This window comes from Eufriesea mexicana, unplaced genomic scaffold (assembly GCF_001483705.2).
Source record: "Eufriesea mexicana isolate 0111107269 unplaced genomic scaffold, ASM148370v2 scaffold1312, whole genome shotgun sequence".
Taxonomy (NCBI): domain Eukaryota; kingdom Metazoa; phylum Arthropoda; class Insecta; order Hymenoptera; family Apidae; genus Eufriesea; species Eufriesea mexicana.
The window spans coordinates 795020-814501 of NW_016909446.1; the positions used below are offsets into that span (position 1 = coordinate 795020).

Sequence of the window (19482 nt, forward strand, 5' to 3'; positions counted from 1 at the left end):
CACGCGGCCGGTCTGGCTTCCGTAAGTGTGTCGCCCGCCACTTCCGGCGTGGACGCGTCCAGGTTGCAGCTCGCGTCCGCTCGTTCCGGCAAAACGCGGACCGATTACGCGCGAATTAGACGAGGAAAAGAAGCCAGCCACGCGGAGTAGCCGGGTGAACGCGAGGTCGATACACCTTGGTGCACGATGATTCCAGGTGACACGTACCCGCTCGCCGAGCTACGTCGTCGTTGCTCGTTGTTCTCCTTTCTCTATGAGGATCACGTCCAGATCGGTTGCGTGCGTTTCGAAAAGTGGGCAGGGTGGCGAGCACGCGGGCAAAAATGACGCTGAGATGGAGCAGAGGGAAACGGAGGATCACGCGGTGATTACCATCCCTCGTGACAGGCTGATCCCACTGATCCTTTCCTCTAGTTCCGACGTTTGAACTTTCTAATGTCGAGCGGTGAAAAACGCCGCGTTAAGAGAATTAAACGCGAATCGGCTTTCTTTTTCCCCTCGGACCAGGCTACATACTTGGCTTTTTGCTGAGACAGGGTGGAAGGGATTATGCAATTACGCAAAGAGGCACTTCGATGAACTCGTTCCGAAGTTGTCCGCTGTCGGTGAAAGCGGCGAATGAAATTAATTGGAAACTTTAATGGGCAATGGTACGCGATCAATTTTCTCGATTTATCGCTGTTACGGTTTCTATCGCGCGCCGATACGTGTGACGATTTTTTAATGGACTTGCAAAATTAATGTACGGGTTTAAGGACCCTAAATAGGTGGAGAGTATACGATAAGTGTCCAACGATATTACAATAAGATGTTCAACAGCCATGGTTCGTTCCATATATTTTTCTACCAACGATTCCTATTTCTTCTACTTTCCAAAGTATATTCTCCACGATTGCAGAATTCGAGTTGAAAACGATCTTCTTCGATGAGTTTTTAATTAATAACGAGAGACCAGTGAGACGCGTTGTTTAATACAACTCGGATCCACGTTTTAATACGCGAATAATTTATCGGATTTGTAAAAGGAAATCGCAGACGAGGAAATATTTGCTCTAGAGTCGTTATTTTCATACGAACCCTTCGGTTAGCAGATTTTCCCAGGAAATTTTTCCCTCTTCCCGCTAAACGATGTCACCTTGTATAAAAATTTCCATTCGTTACAGCCGATCCTTCCGCGCCGCATCCTTCACGCACGATCTCGGCCATGATGGAACCACGAAAGAGACTCACCTGGCACGTCGAGGCACAAAAGAATCAAAAAGGTTCGCCCCCCTTTCGCTCGCAGTTACCGGGCACGGACTGTAGTCTCTCCTTCGGCGAGCTGTTTCTCTCTCTCCATTCCTTCCACTCCCATAGCAGAGGCCGCATACCTCCTTAGGATGCAGTGTAGACCTGTCCATTGGCTGGCAGACATCGGTTCTTTTTCGAAACGACGACGACGACGACTCATGAAACCGAGAGGATAGAGGAATACGAGTCGCGTTAGCCCACACTCGTGCCCCGATGCGTCATGAGGTACGGTGTATACGTGATCGTTCTTCCATGAACATTTTCTCCGAGTGATCAGAGAAACGGAAATACACGTGGAGTGACGATGAGTTGATACGGTGCTGCGAGGAAGAAGGATCTTGGACCGACTTTATGAGGTAAGGTCCTTGGCGGACGGAATTTCTTCTTTGCTACGATCGCGAGTGATTGATCGAGTTTCGAACGTGGTTGACGTGCAGCAAGTCCGGCTGCCACTGTAATTTAATTATTCTTCGTGGTACATTGTTCGCCGATCGGTTACAAGTCGCGGTACGAGTCGTTTAGTGTCGTTAATAACGCGAATCGAGCGTGTGGACGTCCGAAAGGGAATACCGAGGCTGGGACGTATCTTCCATTGAAATTCATTGACGTCTCGAGCACGTCCCGGTTTCCTGTTTTCGTTTTGGTCACGTGCTACTACAAAGCAGCATCTCGAAACGCGCTTCCCTCCATGGAATACGTTTTAGATCGGCTATGCGACCGAGTGAGGTTATAAATACGAATGCTGCCGAAGTAAAGGCCAATTGCATAAGGTAACTCTATATGTGACTCGATCTCGTTGGTATTTCCTTGACCTTTTTATCGAACGACGCCTGCAAATGTTCATCGTGGAAGCGGCGTTTAAATCTCGCGTTAATTAATGTCTCATGGGAGTCGGTGGAAATGAAAAGCCGCGACCAATCGGTCCTGTTCAGCGGAATGAACGCGTACGCGTGTATATTCGTTAAGGACACTCGGGTTTTTGCGCATTCCTCGCTCGGGAAATAACAGCGTAGTGACAAACTATGCCGAACTATCGTCATCGTTTTCGCCAGTCCGAGGGAAACCAGTCTGACCGGCGGGTGCACTGGTCGAAGTCGTGGTTTCAAGGAACCGGTGTCAAGTTCGTGGAGCAGGAAAAGCTGCGACGTTCTCGCACGCTGGAGATTAATCGGCAAATTTCCCAGCCGGAATCAAGGTCCTTTTACAGTCTTTCCAACGATCGATAGCTTTCTCGGACTTGCGTAGAGGAGGAGAAGGCATGCAAGTTGGGCCTCTCAGCCACCTTGGAATCCCTATCTCTCACGCGAACTCTGCCAACCGACACACGCGTTACGCAAATATTTGCGCGCTCTTAAACTTCTTCCCGTTTCTCCAGAAAGTTCATCGCAACGCGACAAACCGTCCATGCGAACCGCAAACTCTTCCCTCTGCCAAGGACCCTGAAATTATCTCTCGAATTCCACGACGCGACTCACTGTATACCTACCGCCCGGTCCAAGGCGACTGCCATCATCTATCCGCGAAAAACAGGCCCGAGCGACGCGTCTGCGAGGTCTGCATCCTGTTACCTGGATCAGTGGCCACGATGATAAGAAAAATCCGAAGCCGGATGAGAATGAAGCGCGTGGCAGGAACCATCCGGTACCACTTTTCTTAGTCATTCATCCTGGCATCACCTGGTCACACAGTGTCAGGATTCCAGGCGCGTAACGTAATGGCGTGGATCGTAGAGGGGGCTTCCATAACGGTTTTTTTTCCTCCTCGCTCCGGCTGCTCCGTCTTCCTCTCGCTTTTCTGGCCTGAGAGTTCCCTCCTCTCCTTTCGAGGCGATTAACGAGTCTAGGACGTCGGGACTCGTACGACCAGCACGGAACAGTTAACCGCGCGTACTCGTTTGCTTTTCGTGCGGTCGAAGAGAAAATCGGTATCGCGGATGCCTGCGTGCCTGGCTGGCACACTCTGCGGCTAAAGAGATCCGGTCCTACGCCAATGCCGCCAGCCTCAACGCCGCCATGACGGCCCGCGAAATTTCATAAGGGACGCGTTTCGAAATACGCGCTGTCCGGTATCCAGAAACGATTACGAATCGCGAGTGCTTGGCAAGCGGGTTTACGGTTGCATCTGGGTCAACGGACCGGGAATGTAGGTAACTTATTTGCGGAGGAATTCTCTGGGAAATTCGCGGTAAAGGCGAGAACGTGCAAGGTACGCAATACGCCGTCGTGCCGGCTGTGGACTTTGCTAATTTCTGCATTGTCGGGGATGTACAGGGTGCTTCAGAGATCGCAGCGCGTGAAATTCAACCGTTCTCGCTCGAAGATAGATCGACTCCAAGCTTTTCTTGCATTTTTCAGATAGCTTTTGAATGGACGTGTAGAATTGTTGCTCAAGCTTCGAGGTATTGAAACAAATGGTGACCAAGAGTCGTCGCTCGAGAATAAAGGGTTACGAGAGACCGGGTAAACGTTTGTTCAGGATTCAAGGTTTCTGGAAGCCTGGTTTCGTTGGTGTACCGATGTCACCGTGTTTTGTCTGCGGTCAGTTCTTGAAGTCGAATTAAAAATTTGTTTCACGGGAGATAGTATGACGTCAGGTGTATTTTCTGCGTGCTGCGAACGAGGTGACGCTATGAATGTCAAGTGTCGCTTCTGAGATCAAGTTATGCGGATAATACTTTTCAAACTATCGCCAAGTCGGTGTTGACGTTTATTTTGAAACAGCCTGTAACCAGTACATCTTGTTTGTACTGTTGCTAACGAAGCTGTGTCACGAATAATCATAAAATAATTCCTAAGTGATTACGAAGTTGTTATTAATATTTATTTCGAAGCAACGTTTCTGGAATCGATTTTTAGATGATCACAAAGTCGTTGATGATTTTTCTTTTGAGCCAACCTGTATAAAAATTGTCACCTGTTACTCGTGTTATCGCAAACAAGGCTCGACGACGTGCGCAAGTTTACCATTTCGAAATCGATCTAAATGGAAACCAATTAAACGGAAACCAATTTCGAAACGATCATGAAATCGTTCCCGTTCGATATCTCGTTTCGAAACGACTTGCTCGAAATTGAGGCTCTTCTGCACGCTTTGTTACAAGCGAGGATGTTCTCTTCCATCGACCCAAATGCACCAAAATTTCCAAACAATCGTTACCCAATCGTTAACGTTAATTCCGAACCAGCTTGTATAAACAACGAAGTTTTTAATTCGCGTTGTTGCGATCGAAGCAACGCAACGAGCGCCGAATTATCTTTTCCGCGATCGATCTCGAATGGGAAATAATTTATCGAACGACCGACTAATGCATTCGAGTTTCACCGCCGGGTTTCGAGTACGCGCACTCGAACGAGCACCTGGTCCGGAAGAAAAATAATACCGTGACACATTTTGCCGCGTGTTACTTCAGCGAATTCTATCGCGTCGCATCACGGTTGCACGGCAATTTCATCGTGACGGGTTTTATTCTCCGGGAAACGGGTTGCGGAAGCGGACGCAACCCGGCGCAAAGGAGAAAAGCTTTCCATCAGATAGCGCGGAAATTAATTCCTGCGCGGAGCGTCGCGGCGCGTAATAAATGGCGAAATACGTTTAGCCGGTGACGAAACCGGTTTCCTTGTTGATCGAACAACAGCCTATGAAATCGAACTTAATTTAACGTTATTATTCGCTGCTGTATCGATTATACAATGTCGTGATTATGCGCTTAAGACGGTGGACTATTCGTGAAGAATCGTTCTAGCCAAGAGTAGCGATTAACTCGTTTCACCTTTCTTTTTCGTCCGAATTAATTTCTCGTTGGAAACTTCGCTGTGAAAGAACGGAGTAGATGCAATTCTCGTTGTCAAGCAGTTTGGTTCATCATTCAATTTCGGGGTACCATTTCAACCTTGATTGCCGGTAACTGCCGTTTTATTTAGAGATAAGACGTCTCTGCGTTCAACGACTCCGACCCAAATAACGAAATGGCATTAATAATATCAAAGTGCACGTACACGTGGACTTATTTACGTATTTGGAGAATTGGTTTAATAAAAATGTCACCACGGAGGAGCAAAATTTCCCCCTGCGGTATGTATCGGCGCTCCGTCGATAAAACAGCGAGGCGGTCTTTCTGCCACCCGTTTAAACGGTGCAATTTGGTCGTTTGAAATTGATTGAAGATAACGACCACTTTTATTTCGAAATTAGGGCGCCCAGAATGCTTTTCATCTCGTTACCTCGCGCACATTTTCAATCACCGTGACTCGCATACCGACGCACGACCAGTTAAACTTTGAACAGCAAATTGCATGTACCGCGACAGTTACCATCAAGTAATTCATAAGAGATACAAGACAGCGTCACGAACTCCACTTTGTTCGACGTTACGGATAATGGCAACTGTTATCGTCTATTATTAAATAGAGCGTGTCGATATTTCTGTTCGAGTAATTTTATGTCATCATTAGCCGGTCGCGATGTTATTCACCTTTGGTTCCTTCATACTGGTTCCATAACTTTGAATAATTCGCTCGCACGCGAAACGCACGGGATTCTGGCAGCGAAGAATTACGCGTGGCAAGAATGTCGCGGCTCGTGATCGTTCGGCGCGCAATGGTGAATAATGGCAAAGTTCCGTTTACCATTATTTCTGCCGGCACTCTGTGCCGTATTTTATGCTTCGTTCATGGTGAATCGTGGAAGCGGGATCCGTGAATTTCTTCCTGGTTCGCGATTCAATCCATCGCTTAATCTAGCAGTATCGCTTTACGTTTGGCCGCTGATAATTGCCATTCTGCTGTTAGGTTTCTTGCTTCGGGCCCGGGCATCCGCGTACACACCGAAGGGTACACTGTCCGTCATGGGTTTTAACGCTTCATGCTTTTCCGCGTTGCACGTCTTCGCGATAGAAATCCTGCCCGCGTCGAAACACCTAGAGTATGGTTGTTATTGCGGATTCTATTTAAGCGGCTTACGTAGACTTTCTTGAATGTCTCGTTGACGATTCGTCTTCAATGGCTTTTTGCATCCATCCTTGGGAACTTGGTGGAAAGTACGTAAATATTACTCCACGGCGTTTCTATAGGTATTCTCTTGCTTTCTATAGCTATTCTCTTGGTATTAACCATTCGCAGATAAATGGCGTAATGCGCGCTGTGTAATACTTTTACTGATTATTACTAGGTCGAATGTGGCGCAGTGTGCATCGCAGCGGGAAATTAATTTCATTATTTTCATTATCGCTATAGGTATTTTTCTATTTGAAAAATATTTGTCGTTGGTAATTTTCGAATTTTCAGTGATCAGGTTTTTCATATATTTCATGATTCGTGTCTCGGTGAGAAAAGGAGGTTAGATGTGAGCCAGATTTGTAGTAATTCTGGTATCGTCGTGGTTGTTTGCAGACAGTCGAAGTGGATGTTGGAATCGTGAGAACTGGTATTCCTAACAAATTTCCTGCGCTCTTACAGAATCTCTGGTAGCTTCACATGATTAATAATTAGGTTGGCCGAAGACAATACTTGATAACAACCTTCTGAACACGGAAGTCAACCAGTGGCACGAAGTCACCGGAAAATCGCTAGACTACTGTCCTCCGCAGTGGCTGCTCGTTCCCCTTCGCAGGACGATCGTTTCCCACGTATTACTTTCGAAACAAACCTCATTGAAAGTTCTACAAACGTATAATCCAGTCTCGATATTACGCAACGATAAGTCCGGCTCGATAAGTAACGATTAAACCTTAATCAAGATCAATTAATAGGTTTGATCTCACAGGTGTCTCAAATGCTTCGTTAAGTTGCAGTCGGACGCGAAAGTCTTAGAGTCCACGTATCCATCGAGATGCTTAAAAAATTAAATATTTACGATGAAGCGAAATTTCAGAAACAATAATTGTGTTTATTGCTAAAGAAAAATATCCCAAGATTCTATCAACAAAATTAGAAAATAATTCAATTATATAATACCATATTTAAACTCTGCATCCACTAATCTGTAGATTCAGACCGTGGCGGCGCTAGTGTGTTCAGCGTAGATTCGTTTTAAGGTTATCGAAACTTGTTATTTTCCAATTAACTATATTTCCTGCTATTATCGTGTATACACAATTTAAGTAAGAATACGAATTATTTTCTAATTTTCACTTGCACTTTGCTATATACATACATGTGCAGTAAAGAAAAATACTACATACAACTTATATCTACTTTCGAGGTACTGCTATTGAAATTTCTAAAGAACAATTCCGTCTATCAGATTTTAGTAAAATCGCATAATCTTTTCCACCATTTGAGATCCCTTTCTACGAACTATTTCCTTTTTTAATAGATACGTAATATTTCGCGCGCCAATTAACGAATAGACTAGAATTTTTTCGCAATAGTGACAAGCATCGTTTTTCCTTACTACCAGATACTTATCGCACTGCTTTAATCACCTCGGCTTAACCTGCATATTTTACTCGTTAAACGCAATATACGTACGTTCGAATACTTTCGTGTACGAGCGTATCAACTGCACGATTCAGCGCGTTGCTCCACATACTTGGCTTCTGAATTCAACGATAACACGGTCTAGATATCGCAGCAGTTCGATTTAAGCACAGAAGAGAAATGCAGTTGGTCGAGTGGTTTTGATTCCGCGCGAACTGCTGCCTCGAGTGAGAGTTATGACGGAGAGAGAATAACGCTGTACGCGCTCTGCGTTTATCCCGGCCTGATGCCGTTGTGCAAGACTCTTGTTCGGCATCTGTCTGGAGGCTCTACTAGAAAGTTACCGTCTCGGATCGTAACAGTCCGCGTAACGCTAATACGTTGCCCATTGGCCCGTGAAATTTCGCGTCCTGATCTTGAAACCGCACTTGAAACGTTACTTCTCGTTTGCACTGGCAAAAACTGCGGGCCCAGAACATTGCCTTCCGCGAAGAAAGATCTAATCGCACGATGCATGTACTCTGGTACACGAAGATCGAGGTCACTACATTCTCTGGCACTAGGTCTTGCACGACTTATTCCAATTTTAATCCTAGAGACTTTAGCGACCCTTGTAGGGTACTTATAGTCCTCGGTGCCCGGCACTGGAATGCAATTTCTTGTAGGTTCGTAGAACACCGGTTGCCATGGAAACGCGTAATTTCGCGGTTCGAGGAAAAACCGTGGTCCAATGATCGGTGAATGGAAGCGAAGTGAAACTTTGGAAAAATGGAATAACGAGGGATAAAGTAAAATTGATCAAGTATTTGGGAAGAAAAATCGCGAGGGCTAATGATAACCATGACGATGACGTTGAATGCGGAATCTTTAATTTCTAAATTTACGGAATTTAACCCGTCAATTTGACGGAAGGGTTACTCCAATTATACGATGGTAACAGATATAGTTAACTTATATCATGACTGTTAATATAATATTTAATTGCCTTTAAATCAAACTAATCGTTAAGAAAAATGGCACGTGGTTTCCTTTACCTGTCAATTTGACAGGTGTCCTTAGAAATAGGTATACAGATAGCGTCCGTAGACCTAGTGTTAATGACAGTTTTTAGAACGGTCATGTAGGCCATAGGATTTGTGTTAATTACACATAAATAAATATTATATTAGTTTTAACATTCAGATATAATAGAAATGTATGAAATAGTAATATAATAGGATATAGTTATATATTTATCTTCGTTTAGCTGTATTTGAACATACTGGAGACCTCTAAGAGATTTGTAGTACTTCAACAAATTCTCCTCAAGGTGCACTTGTACTTGCCATTGAGAACTCACGAAGATCTGTATTTGTCGCAAACCTAATTTTTATTTTACTAATTTGACCGAAAAGTAAAATGAATGTGTTCTTCGAAATAGCTCTTAGCTATAAGCTTTTACCACTGTAGAGACTATTATATTCAACGAGTCTAGACCTCTTCTTCAGACCGAGAAACAAGAGAATCCACAGTAAGAACCCGACACTCGTTGACCACCCTAATACAGTACCGCCTAAACTCGCTACTCGAACAATTTCGTTCACTATCGAGACGATCTGCCATAAAAGCTACCTGCTCGCGCGGCAAGGCGAAACTGCACCGTACCTCACAAGACGAGGTCGATGGAAAAAAGGACTGGTCAAGGCGTAGATAAATGTTCGTGGAACAGGCTAACAGGACAATTCAATTTACGGATCGCGGGACTCGGGTTCCGCGAACTCCTGAAATGGAATCTGATTTCTAACGGCTTTTCACTGACCGAGCTTACCCGCTGGAAGTCATTGAGGCACCGTACGCGGTGGCCAAGTCGGCGTGCACCGCTGGTGGTTCGCCTCAAGCGATTTTTCTTGAACGCCGCGGAAAGAACGCGGCTGGCTCGGTGCCGCGGTTTATACCGCTTGGAAACCGGTGGCTCCGATAGATCGCTGCATCCTCCGCACTGTTTAGCCATTTCCTTCGCCTGCCCACTCGTCTGTTCCCGCATTTTTCCGACAAGCCACACGCGATCGTTGATCCCAACGACGAACCGGCGGACGCTTATTTTAGACGCCTCTCGGTCTCGCCTATCGTTTACCTTCCTCCCCGTGCTTTCTTTCCGCGCCGTGGACATTGATCGAGCTGTACGCCGAGTGATGCGTGTTAGCCGCGTAATTAATTGTTCCCTGGATGGAAAGTGAATGGTCTCGTAATGAAAATACATGGATGTGTACGTTCGAGCGTTGAGCGTTTTTCTCGGAACGGTGAAATATTGGAAACGATATTTCAATCCAGAGATTCCCCGTTGATACGACGCTCATCGCGTTACTCGGATTTATCGTTCCCATTTTTTGGCAATTTGTCAAGGATTTTTTGCCGCGCAGCTTTTATTCGCCGGATACATCCGCGATCGTTTCGTCGTAAATTATTCGCCGTTTTCTTCTTACACGGCCGTTCCACGCGGCGCAATTACTATACGAGTTACGCCGGTTTCGATGACCGGAAGTGAACGGAATCGTGACGGACCACGCTGCAGGAAGCGTTCGCCTGTCACGCAAGAGAGAGCGCACTTTTATACGTAAAACTTCTTGTTCCAATTTGTCCTAATGAAAGTTCCAATCCAGAGGTGGAATTGTTCTCGTTACACCCAACATTTTCATCTTTCAGTCCACTTTCTAATCCGGCCGTGTAATTGTCCCGCGAGTAACCACTGTTCCGCGAACGCGACGTCAGCCGGTGATGCTAATGACAGCTCGGCGCACGTGTATTTATCAATGAAAAGCCTCGTGATTGTTAATTAGCCTGGTTGAATCGCACGTTGAACACACGAGACAATGGATTCGCGACGTTGAACGTCTCGTCGGAATTAAAGAACCCGCGATTAGAAACATAATCGCGAACGTTATAAGCTTCTTGGAGGTCTGCGACTGGTTTCGAGACTTGGTCTCGTGATTAACGTAGGTTCATTTGTCTGACACGCAGCTGACGATGTGGACGATTCTACTGCTCGCACTCTCCACGTGGTCTTCGTCATGGGGTCAGGTGATCAACAGGGCACCGCATTTCGTGCAGGGTGGCGACATGGCCAGGCTAGCCGTGTCGGAGGGTACTCCGCCCGGCGCACCTGTCTACACCCTCAAAGGTGAAGATCCGGAAGGCTCGAAGCTGCACTACTCGATCAGCGGCGAGTACTTCACCGTGAATCGAGACAGCGGTGTCGTCGTTCTGAGAAAGGCGCTGGACAGGGAGACTCAGGACCTGATCGAAGTCATCATCAGCATAACGGGTAACTACGTTGCTTTTATTGGTATCACGTTACAGTGTTACGCTGGAATATCAATGGATAATCCGCGATATGTAGGGCGCTCGATGAACGACACGTCGGTGGAACGGTAAATGCTCGATTATGCAATGAAATTTCGTTGAATTTTCGTTTCTACGTTACGCAACCGGAAGTTGAAATTTTACACTTTCGATTTTAGTTTCCAAATAATCGCGCGACGCTTCCCGTTTCGTTGTATACATTTACACGGTGTGCGTCGCAACGTGCTTCGTTATTTCTTTCTTCCTCGACGAAGCAACAAGGAACGAAGTTACGCAGCACGGGGAGAGTATGCACGTGGATGTTAAGATTGTTATTTTATTAGACGAAGGCATCGCTGGATCGGAGCCCAACACCGTGTCCCTCCGACGAGAGATAGCGGTGCTGGACGAGAACGATAACCCGCCAGTGTACCATGGCAGGCCTTATGCGGCCAGAGTGCCAGAAAGCGCGCACGTGGGTGGTCTCCTAGTTCCTCCTGGCACGATCACGATTACGGACCGCGATGGTGGCGTGAACGCGGATGTTCATGTGGAATGCGTCTCTGCGACGAGGGACGATGACGTCTGCGAGGTCTTCAGTGTTTCTACGGAAAAACACGTGGGTGGTCTCCTAGTTCCTCCTGGCACGATCACGATCACGGACCGCGATGGTGGCGTGAACGCGGATGTTCACGTGGAATGCGTCTCTGCGACGAGGGACGATGACGTCTGCGAGGTCTTCAGTGTTTCTACGGAAAAGGTAGAGAATATTTTTCCTCTACCACCGAACGATCATCTATTTATTTATTATTCGTCGTTTATTATTTATGGTCTATGTTTTACGATCAATCACGAATTGGGTAAACGAAGAACGATTTTTCCAGTTGGCAGAGGGAAAGTACGACGTGCAGATCAGCCTGTCGAAGTCGCTGGACTACGAGAGGAGAAACTCGTACTTGATCAACCTCCTGGCGGTAGACGGTGCCAGCGACGTCTCCAAGAGGTTACAGGCCAGAGCAACAGTAGCCGTGGACGTTCTCGATGTTCAGGTAAGTGGGTCTCGACCGTAACCGAGGATGTAACTGTACATCCAGTGTGATCATTCCGTATTGGTTAGCAAGATCGTTTGCGATAATGTAACCGGGAAGGCGCGCTCGCCGTTACCCAGTGACTCTGTTCGCGGAACGTCCGATTATCCGTACGCGTTGTTCGCGAAATAACTTTCACCGGAACGGTAAACGTTTTCGTTCCTTCTAACGCGCCGGCTTTAATCGTTCTCGAAATCCGCCGTTAGGTAACGGGCCCCGATCGCTTCGACTAATTCCAGACAACCGGATCAGTCGCGTCGACCTGTAGCCGAACGCAGAGATCCGCGGACGTCGTTAGTCGACATCCCTCTATTTCTCGGATCGTCCGATCGGCTACGCGGATGCTTCACCGGGATACGTTGCAAATGTATGGATCGTTTTCAGGATCAGCCACCCGTGTTCCTGAACGCGCCGTACAGCGCGGCACTTCCGGAGAACACAGCAGCTAGTCACACGATCCTGACTGTGAGAGCGCGAGACGGTGACACGGGAGAGCCCAGGGCCCTGCTGTTGACTCTGGAAGACGACGAGTCGGGCCACTTCGACCTCGAGGTGTCGAGAGAGGGTGACGTGACGGTCGGCAAACTGGTTACCACGAATGTCTCTCTGGATAGAGAGGATGCTAGGATCCTGCAGAACGGCGGGATATACACGTTCCAAGTGAAAGCCACGGAGCTGATCAACAACGAGATCCCGGCAGACACTGCCACGTCCGTCGTCACTATCGTCGTCACCGACGTGGACGATCTGATGCCAGTTTTCAACGAGAAGTATTTCGATATAACCATCTCGGAGGATATTGGCAAACACACCACACTGCCTGGATTAAATATGATAGTGAGCGATGGAGATGTCGGCGATAACGCCAAGTACATGCTGGCGCTTAGAGATGTCCCGGAGTATCCTGGAATCAGCAAAGCTTTCGCTGTCAGTCCCGAAGATGCTCAAGGTCGGGTGCCAGTTGTGGTCAAGGCGAAGGACGTCAACGTGTTGGACTACGACGTGGATGATCCTGCGAAGAGGGAGCTCGGGTTCGAAGTTATTGCGCTGGTTGCAAACGAAGTGGTACGGATTCCTCGACGATGATTTATTCCTTATTCCTCTTTCTCTTTTTCTTTCTCTTTTTGCCTTTGCTCGTGACACGAAGAATCACGACCTGTAATTATTTCACTGGAAGGCCAGTGATGGAAATGAAATTCGTAGAATCTAGATACCTATGCACGTAACTTCTAACTTACGTGACTTTGCACGGATTTAACCTTTCGTTTAAATCATTTCAGGTTGCCACAAGTAGAGTCCACGTACGGCTGACGGATGCCAACGACCACAGCCCAGAGTTCTCTCAGTCTGTGTTCAAATTATCCGTGCCAGAGAATGCGGAGATAGGAACGCGATTCGGCGACGTGTTCGCGAAGGACTACGACAGTGGATCCTTCGGCGAATTGACGTACACCCTGCGTGGGTTTGGTGCCGACAAGTTTAGTACCAATTCGAAGACAGGTGGGGTCTCTGTAGCGAAGGCGTTGGACTACGAAGTCCAGAAGTCGTATTCGTTGACGATGGAGGCCAAGGATGGTGGCGGCAGAGTGTCTGCCGTGAATATTCTCATAGAACTGGAGGACGTTAACGATAATGCACCGGTGTTCGAACAGACCGAGTACACGAGAACGGTTCGCGAAGGAGCCACGAGTTTCGATCCACAGATGTTTGTCAGAGCAACGGACGTCGATGGTCCGGCGCAAGGAAATGGGAAAGTGACATACTCTACCGGTTCGCATAACAGCATGACAAACGACGTGTTCAAGGTACCTCGTAGATACTTTTAATAAATAAAGAACGTACATACAAAGCAAATTCGAAGTAGAAAATGTTCCATGTCGAAGATCGATTGTCATTTTCCTCTCAGATAAACTCGGAGACCGGGGAAGTAACAATGGCGAAGGCAGTGCGTTCGGACGATACCGAAAGAGGAATCTACGAGCTGGTAATTCGCGCTACGGATACTGGAACGCCGCCATTATCCTCTGAAGCGAAGCTGTCTGTCAGAGTGGGGGTACCTGGAAACCAGAAACCCATCTTCCGAGGAAATTACAAATCTAATTTGCCAGGACCTAGCACGTATCGGGCAAGATTGCTGGAGAACGCTTCTCCTGGGACGGAAGTTATCAGAGTCGTTGCAAACGACCCGGACGGGAGGGACAACTTACTGCAGTACCACATTGCCTCCGGTGCTAAGGACAATTTTGTAATCGACTCCAGGTAATTAATACTGCAATAATAATCGTAACCTTAACGATTCAATGTTCGTTGATCTACGATCTTTTAAGAAATTTGGAATATCTTAAGTGGCGAGTGCTAAAATTTGTTACCGATTCTACAGTTCTGGGGTCATCACGGTTTCCCCGGATGCTCGTTTGGATTTGGAAACTGGTGGGGAGAAATACGAAGTGATAGTTTACGCTATAGACTCTGGTACACCCGTTAGAGAAACTGCTACCACTACAGTCACGGTGAACATGGTGGACGTGAACAACAAGCCACCCATGTTCAACGAATCCACCTATCTCGTCTACGTGTCGGAAAGGGCAGCTATTGGTAAATCAGAAATTAATCTTGAAAAATTACCGGTTTCCCAGAAGAACGATTCAATACTAATTATTAAGATTTATCGAGCAGGCGAGCCTGTGCTGAAGGTAGTAGCTACGGATCCAGACTCGGATGCTTATTTGGAATACTCGTTAGTGGAACCGATAAGAGCCGTCGACAAAACAGGCGTGGCTCTCAAAAACACAGCTCCTTACGACTACAAAACAGCGTTTCGCATAAATTCAACGAACGGTTTAATAACGGTAAATCGGGTACTGGATTATCAAGTGGCAGCGGTGGTCATTCTCACGGTTCAAGTGCAAGATCTGAACGCCGTTGTCGATAAAGAGAAGCAGATTACGAAGGTCGAGGTGACGATCTATATTCAAGCTTACAGCGACGATAATCCAACCTTCACGAATCCAGGGTGGTCACCCAACAATCCGACAATTAGAATATCCGTGCCAGAGGAGCAACCCCTTGGCACCACTTTGCTCATGTTGTCAGCCAAAGAACCCACCACTGGCTATCCCGTTCAAAGGTTCGAGTTGGTGAGGGAAGATGACGACGAAGGTTACGTCAACGTCGGTGTCCAAAGTGGAAATGTCGTTCTGAGCAAGAGACTGGATTACGAAGCTCTCAATCAAAAGGTGAATTCCAATTGTATGGTTTATAATAAATTTCCTACGATTTCTTGGATCTGATTTAACGTTTCTTAAATATCTTCCAGTTTATTCAGTTTAAAGTACGAGCTTTGGCAAGGGACTACGAGATAACGAGGAAAATGTCCGAAGCCAACGTCATGGTCGAGGTGCAAGACACGAACGATAATAGCCCTATCTTTACTCAAAACGATTACAAAATTTCAGTGCTAGAATCAGCGAAACCTTCGAAGATCGTGTTGATCGTCAAAGCTACAGACATGGACAGTTCTAATACGGAGCAGGAAGTTAGAAGAGGATACGGTGAGGTGAGGTATTCTCTAGTTGGAGGAGACTCGAACATGTTCGAGGTAGAACCGATAACTGGGAACATCCAGGTAAATTAATTTCTTCTTGTATAGTTTACTAGAATGTTAAAATATTTCCTTTCTTCTGTGTGATATTGAAATATCTTTGAATTCGAAGATTGCCACCAACACGACGAAGTCTTACACAGCAGTGATACCCGAGAACGCTCCATCAGGTGTCAGTGTAGTGAACATTACTGCCACAGACCCAGACGAAGGCAACGGTGGTGTGATCAGCTATGAAATCATCGACGAGGGTGAAGCGAGTGGTGAGAAACGTTTACGTTCTTCCTTTGCTATCTTTTACCTTCAAATGTAATCGAGTACACGAATTCTAGGGTTGTTTGAAATAAACCACACGACTGGGGAGATTTATTCGGCAAGGGCGTTAACGGGAAAAGGAAGAACGGAGCCGTACATAATGAGAATCAGAGCTCAAGATGGCGGAGAGCCAGAGCTGTACTCGGACGTAATTTTGACGCTGTACATCGGGGACGTAGTTAGCAACGACGGTGTTCCACTGTTCATCAGACCTACCCTCGAAGAGGTAGCTCATATATCCGAAAATTCCACCATTGGGAGTCCAGTGTTCCAAGTGGTCGCGTCAGACCCCGATGACTCGAATTTACCAAACGGGAAGATTACTTTTAAATTTTTAGAGGACGGGAACTTTGGTAAAGACGCGAGTGCCTTCAAGATAAACAGCGAGACTGGTCTGATAACCACGAGAAAATTGTTGGACAGAGAGGCGAAGGACAGTTACACGTTGATATTGGTAGCTCAGGATCTAGGAAGTCCGCCTCAGCAGGCAACCAGAGTGCTTCAGGTAATCGTGAACGACATCGACGATCACAAACCTCACTTTAAGAGAAGCCTAGACAGCCCTCCCATAGAATTGACCGTGCTCGAAGAGAATCCAGTCGGGACGAAAGTCGGCGTGATCGAGGCGATTGACGAGGACATCGACGAAAATGGGATGATCGATTACTCGATCGTGTATGGGAACGAAGCTGGCCTGTTCCTGGTAGAGAGACTCGAAAATAATTCAGCTGTGATCAAATCGAACGGTCGTCTAGATAGAGAGACAGCTGATCGTCACTTATTAACCGTCAAGTGCTTCCCTTTCTCTACGAAGAAGTCTGATATCATACCCAAACCGTACAACAGACAGGATCCATCCGAAAGGCAAGTCCTCGTTAAGGTGCTGGATATAGACGACAACAAGCCTAAATTCAAGAAAGAGAACGTCACTCTAGGTGTCCGTTTGAACGTCCCGATTGACACGAGTCTGATCACTTTGGAAGCCTTTGACGCTGACTCTGACGCTCTACCGATCAACTACAGTATGGGTAAAGCTTCGTTCACTTCTCTCGTAGACACGTCCATGTCGAAACGAGAGATTCCCTCCCATCTGTCGCTGAATCCTCAGACAGGTGAGCTAAGAACGACAGGTTCCATGTCCAACTACGCCGATGGTTATATGGAGATCATCATCTCGGCCAACAACTCCGTGACACCAGGCAGAGAGACGAACATCACCCTGAGGATATTCCTGTTGCGTGACAGGGACATGTTGAAGTTCGTGTTCTCGAAACCACCTGTCGAAGTGAGGAAGACATTGGAAGACTTTGAGAAGTCGGTGCAACAGGCTTTGTCACTACCGATTAGCGTCAACGTTTACGACACTCAGTTTTATTCGAAGGAGGACAATTCCTTGGACTTCTCGTCGACCAGTTCCTGCTTCCAGATGGTCGGCAAGGAAGCGTACGACTTGGACGAAATGAAGGCTCTTCTGACTGATCCGAAGAACGAGGAGCTGAAGAAAGTTTACAGGACGTACCACGTGGAGAAGGTGCAGCACTGCGCCGCTATGGTGGCTAGGGCTGACGCCTCGATGACGCAGATGTGGGTGCTGGCCATTGCGGTCCTCGTTGGCATTGCTGCTGTGATTTCTAGTTGCGCTCTCTGCTGCATGCACGCCAAGTAAGTATTCCTCTTAGTCCTCATTCTCTCGACTTTCTCTACATTAACGAACAGACATGTCAATCGGGAAGAGATATCACTCGAAGACCAATGTGTCACAGTTGATTCTAGAAGTGTCCTATTGACAACAGTCCTCGAGTATCCTCGAGATTTCGAAACTCTCGTTTGAAGTGAAAGTAATCCCGACCTGACTTTTTTAGATTTACCCGTAATTATAGAATATTACGTTTGACGAATGTCTCTGATCGTTCGAAAGTTTCGAGAAGGAAGTAACAGGTGGTTTAACGATGTTAATTGACCCTTCCAGATACAAGAGACAAGTGAAGCACGCCCGTTTGCGTGATCAGCCTAGGCCACCTCTCAGTTACGTCTCTTCCGGTCCTGGAATGGTCAGTGCCACTTCACACACGACCCTTGGACCCGGTACCATGGTTTCTCTAGGTCCCCACGAGGGTCCTTACGAATGGGGAGCGGACACTACGTTGTACCATCCAAGCACTCTCGGTTCCAGGACATAAACGAGTGCCGGTTGCACTCAGGCTCGATTCGGGAGAGAAAATATAGATCGCTGATCGAACGATGCGATGGTCTTCAGTTGTTCCGTTTTCAAGAGCCTCGTGGAAGGTTTCTCTAGCTCAGAATCGAGATTTCGATCGACGAGCATCCGCATCGCTCCGATGCTCCTTAACCAATATGCCATATCGAGATTCTGGTAATTTATCTTTTAAAAGTATTATCGAAAATAAGCGAAGAAGAAAGCTTCGCCTCGCGTTGACGTTTTATTAAGCAGCTGGAAAATTTCTCAATCAAAAATTTTCAAAGTCTCTAACGATTAGTCGAATGCATCCGACGACGACCATGATCGTTAAAAGTTCAAAGATACGGTAGGATTACTTGCTAATAGGCGACTTGGAATTATTTTTCCGGATTACGAGTTCGAGGAAATTTTCGCGGTGGAAATTTCGCAAATTTTCGAAAGCTCGCGATGCCATCGAAACCGGTGAACTCGCGAATGCAACGAGTAGCAACGTTTCCAGCAACCGATGGTGCAATTTTCGCGCTGGGGACGGAGGAATGCTCGTGGGCGAATTTTGTATTATAGTTACTCGCGGTGCGATCGAGAAAGTCGCGGAAATCGTGCAACGAAGTCGACGAAATGGTGCTATAACGTAAGATCGGGAAGCTCGTGCCAAAATAGAGGGACACGTGTAAAGTGCGATACTACCTAGTATTAAGTTGAACTAACTCGCGTGAATTGTATATTTCTTAGACTGTACACGGATCTTACTCACAAACGTTACGCGGCATTGTCATAGAAATGCGCGTGCGCTATTGTAATATATGCAGTATTTAAGGATGAAATAAAAACTGTACATTTGAGTTATGTTTATAAGAAAAATTCTCTGTTCTTTCTACATATACCACGAAGCGAAAGAGAGGGACATTTAAATCGGGGATATTCAAATTTACAAAGTCGAGACAGGTTTTCGATCTCTTTGATCCTCCGGTTGTCTTCGTCGACGGGGGGCAAATTTGAAGCAAGCAAGTTTACGATGGAGGAGCAACAGTTTATGATCTTTGGAATTTAAATCACGATATCCGAGTAATAGCGAGGCTCGTAAATAATAGTACACCTTTAGAGACCGTCCATTAGACGGTGTACGCGGCGACGAATACCAATTTTGTAGACCGTGGTCTCGTGGCCTATTAGGCAATCGCGTTCAACGAATATCTCGCGATTGCACCAGCCAAGATCTTGAGAGACTCTCGAACGCCCTCGACGAAAATGTCA

At 46.7% G+C, this 19482-nt stretch overlaps 1 protein-coding gene across 1 annotated transcript; it reads left to right on the top strand.

The window, feature by feature from the left end:
• The first annotated feature begins 1395 nt into the window (after positions 1 to 1395).
• Positions 1396 to 18972, top strand: Cad74A (cadherin 74A). Its single transcript, XM_017900603.1, has 13 exons — positions 1396 to 1646; positions 10704 to 11007; positions 11369 to 11643; positions 11909 to 12073; positions 12497 to 13177; positions 13393 to 13917; positions 14019 to 14371; positions 14493 to 14707; positions 14789 to 15348; positions 15429 to 15737; positions 15826 to 15976; positions 16046 to 17690; positions 17998 to 18972. The coding sequence occupies exons 2-13, from the start codon at positions 10710 to 10712 to the stop codon at positions 18206 to 18208; spliced, it is 5388 nt and encodes a 1795-aa protein (XP_017756092.1). The 5' UTR covers positions 1396 to 1646; positions 10704 to 10709; the 3' UTR covers positions 18209 to 18972.
• Positions 18973 to 19482: the final 510 nt, after the last annotated feature.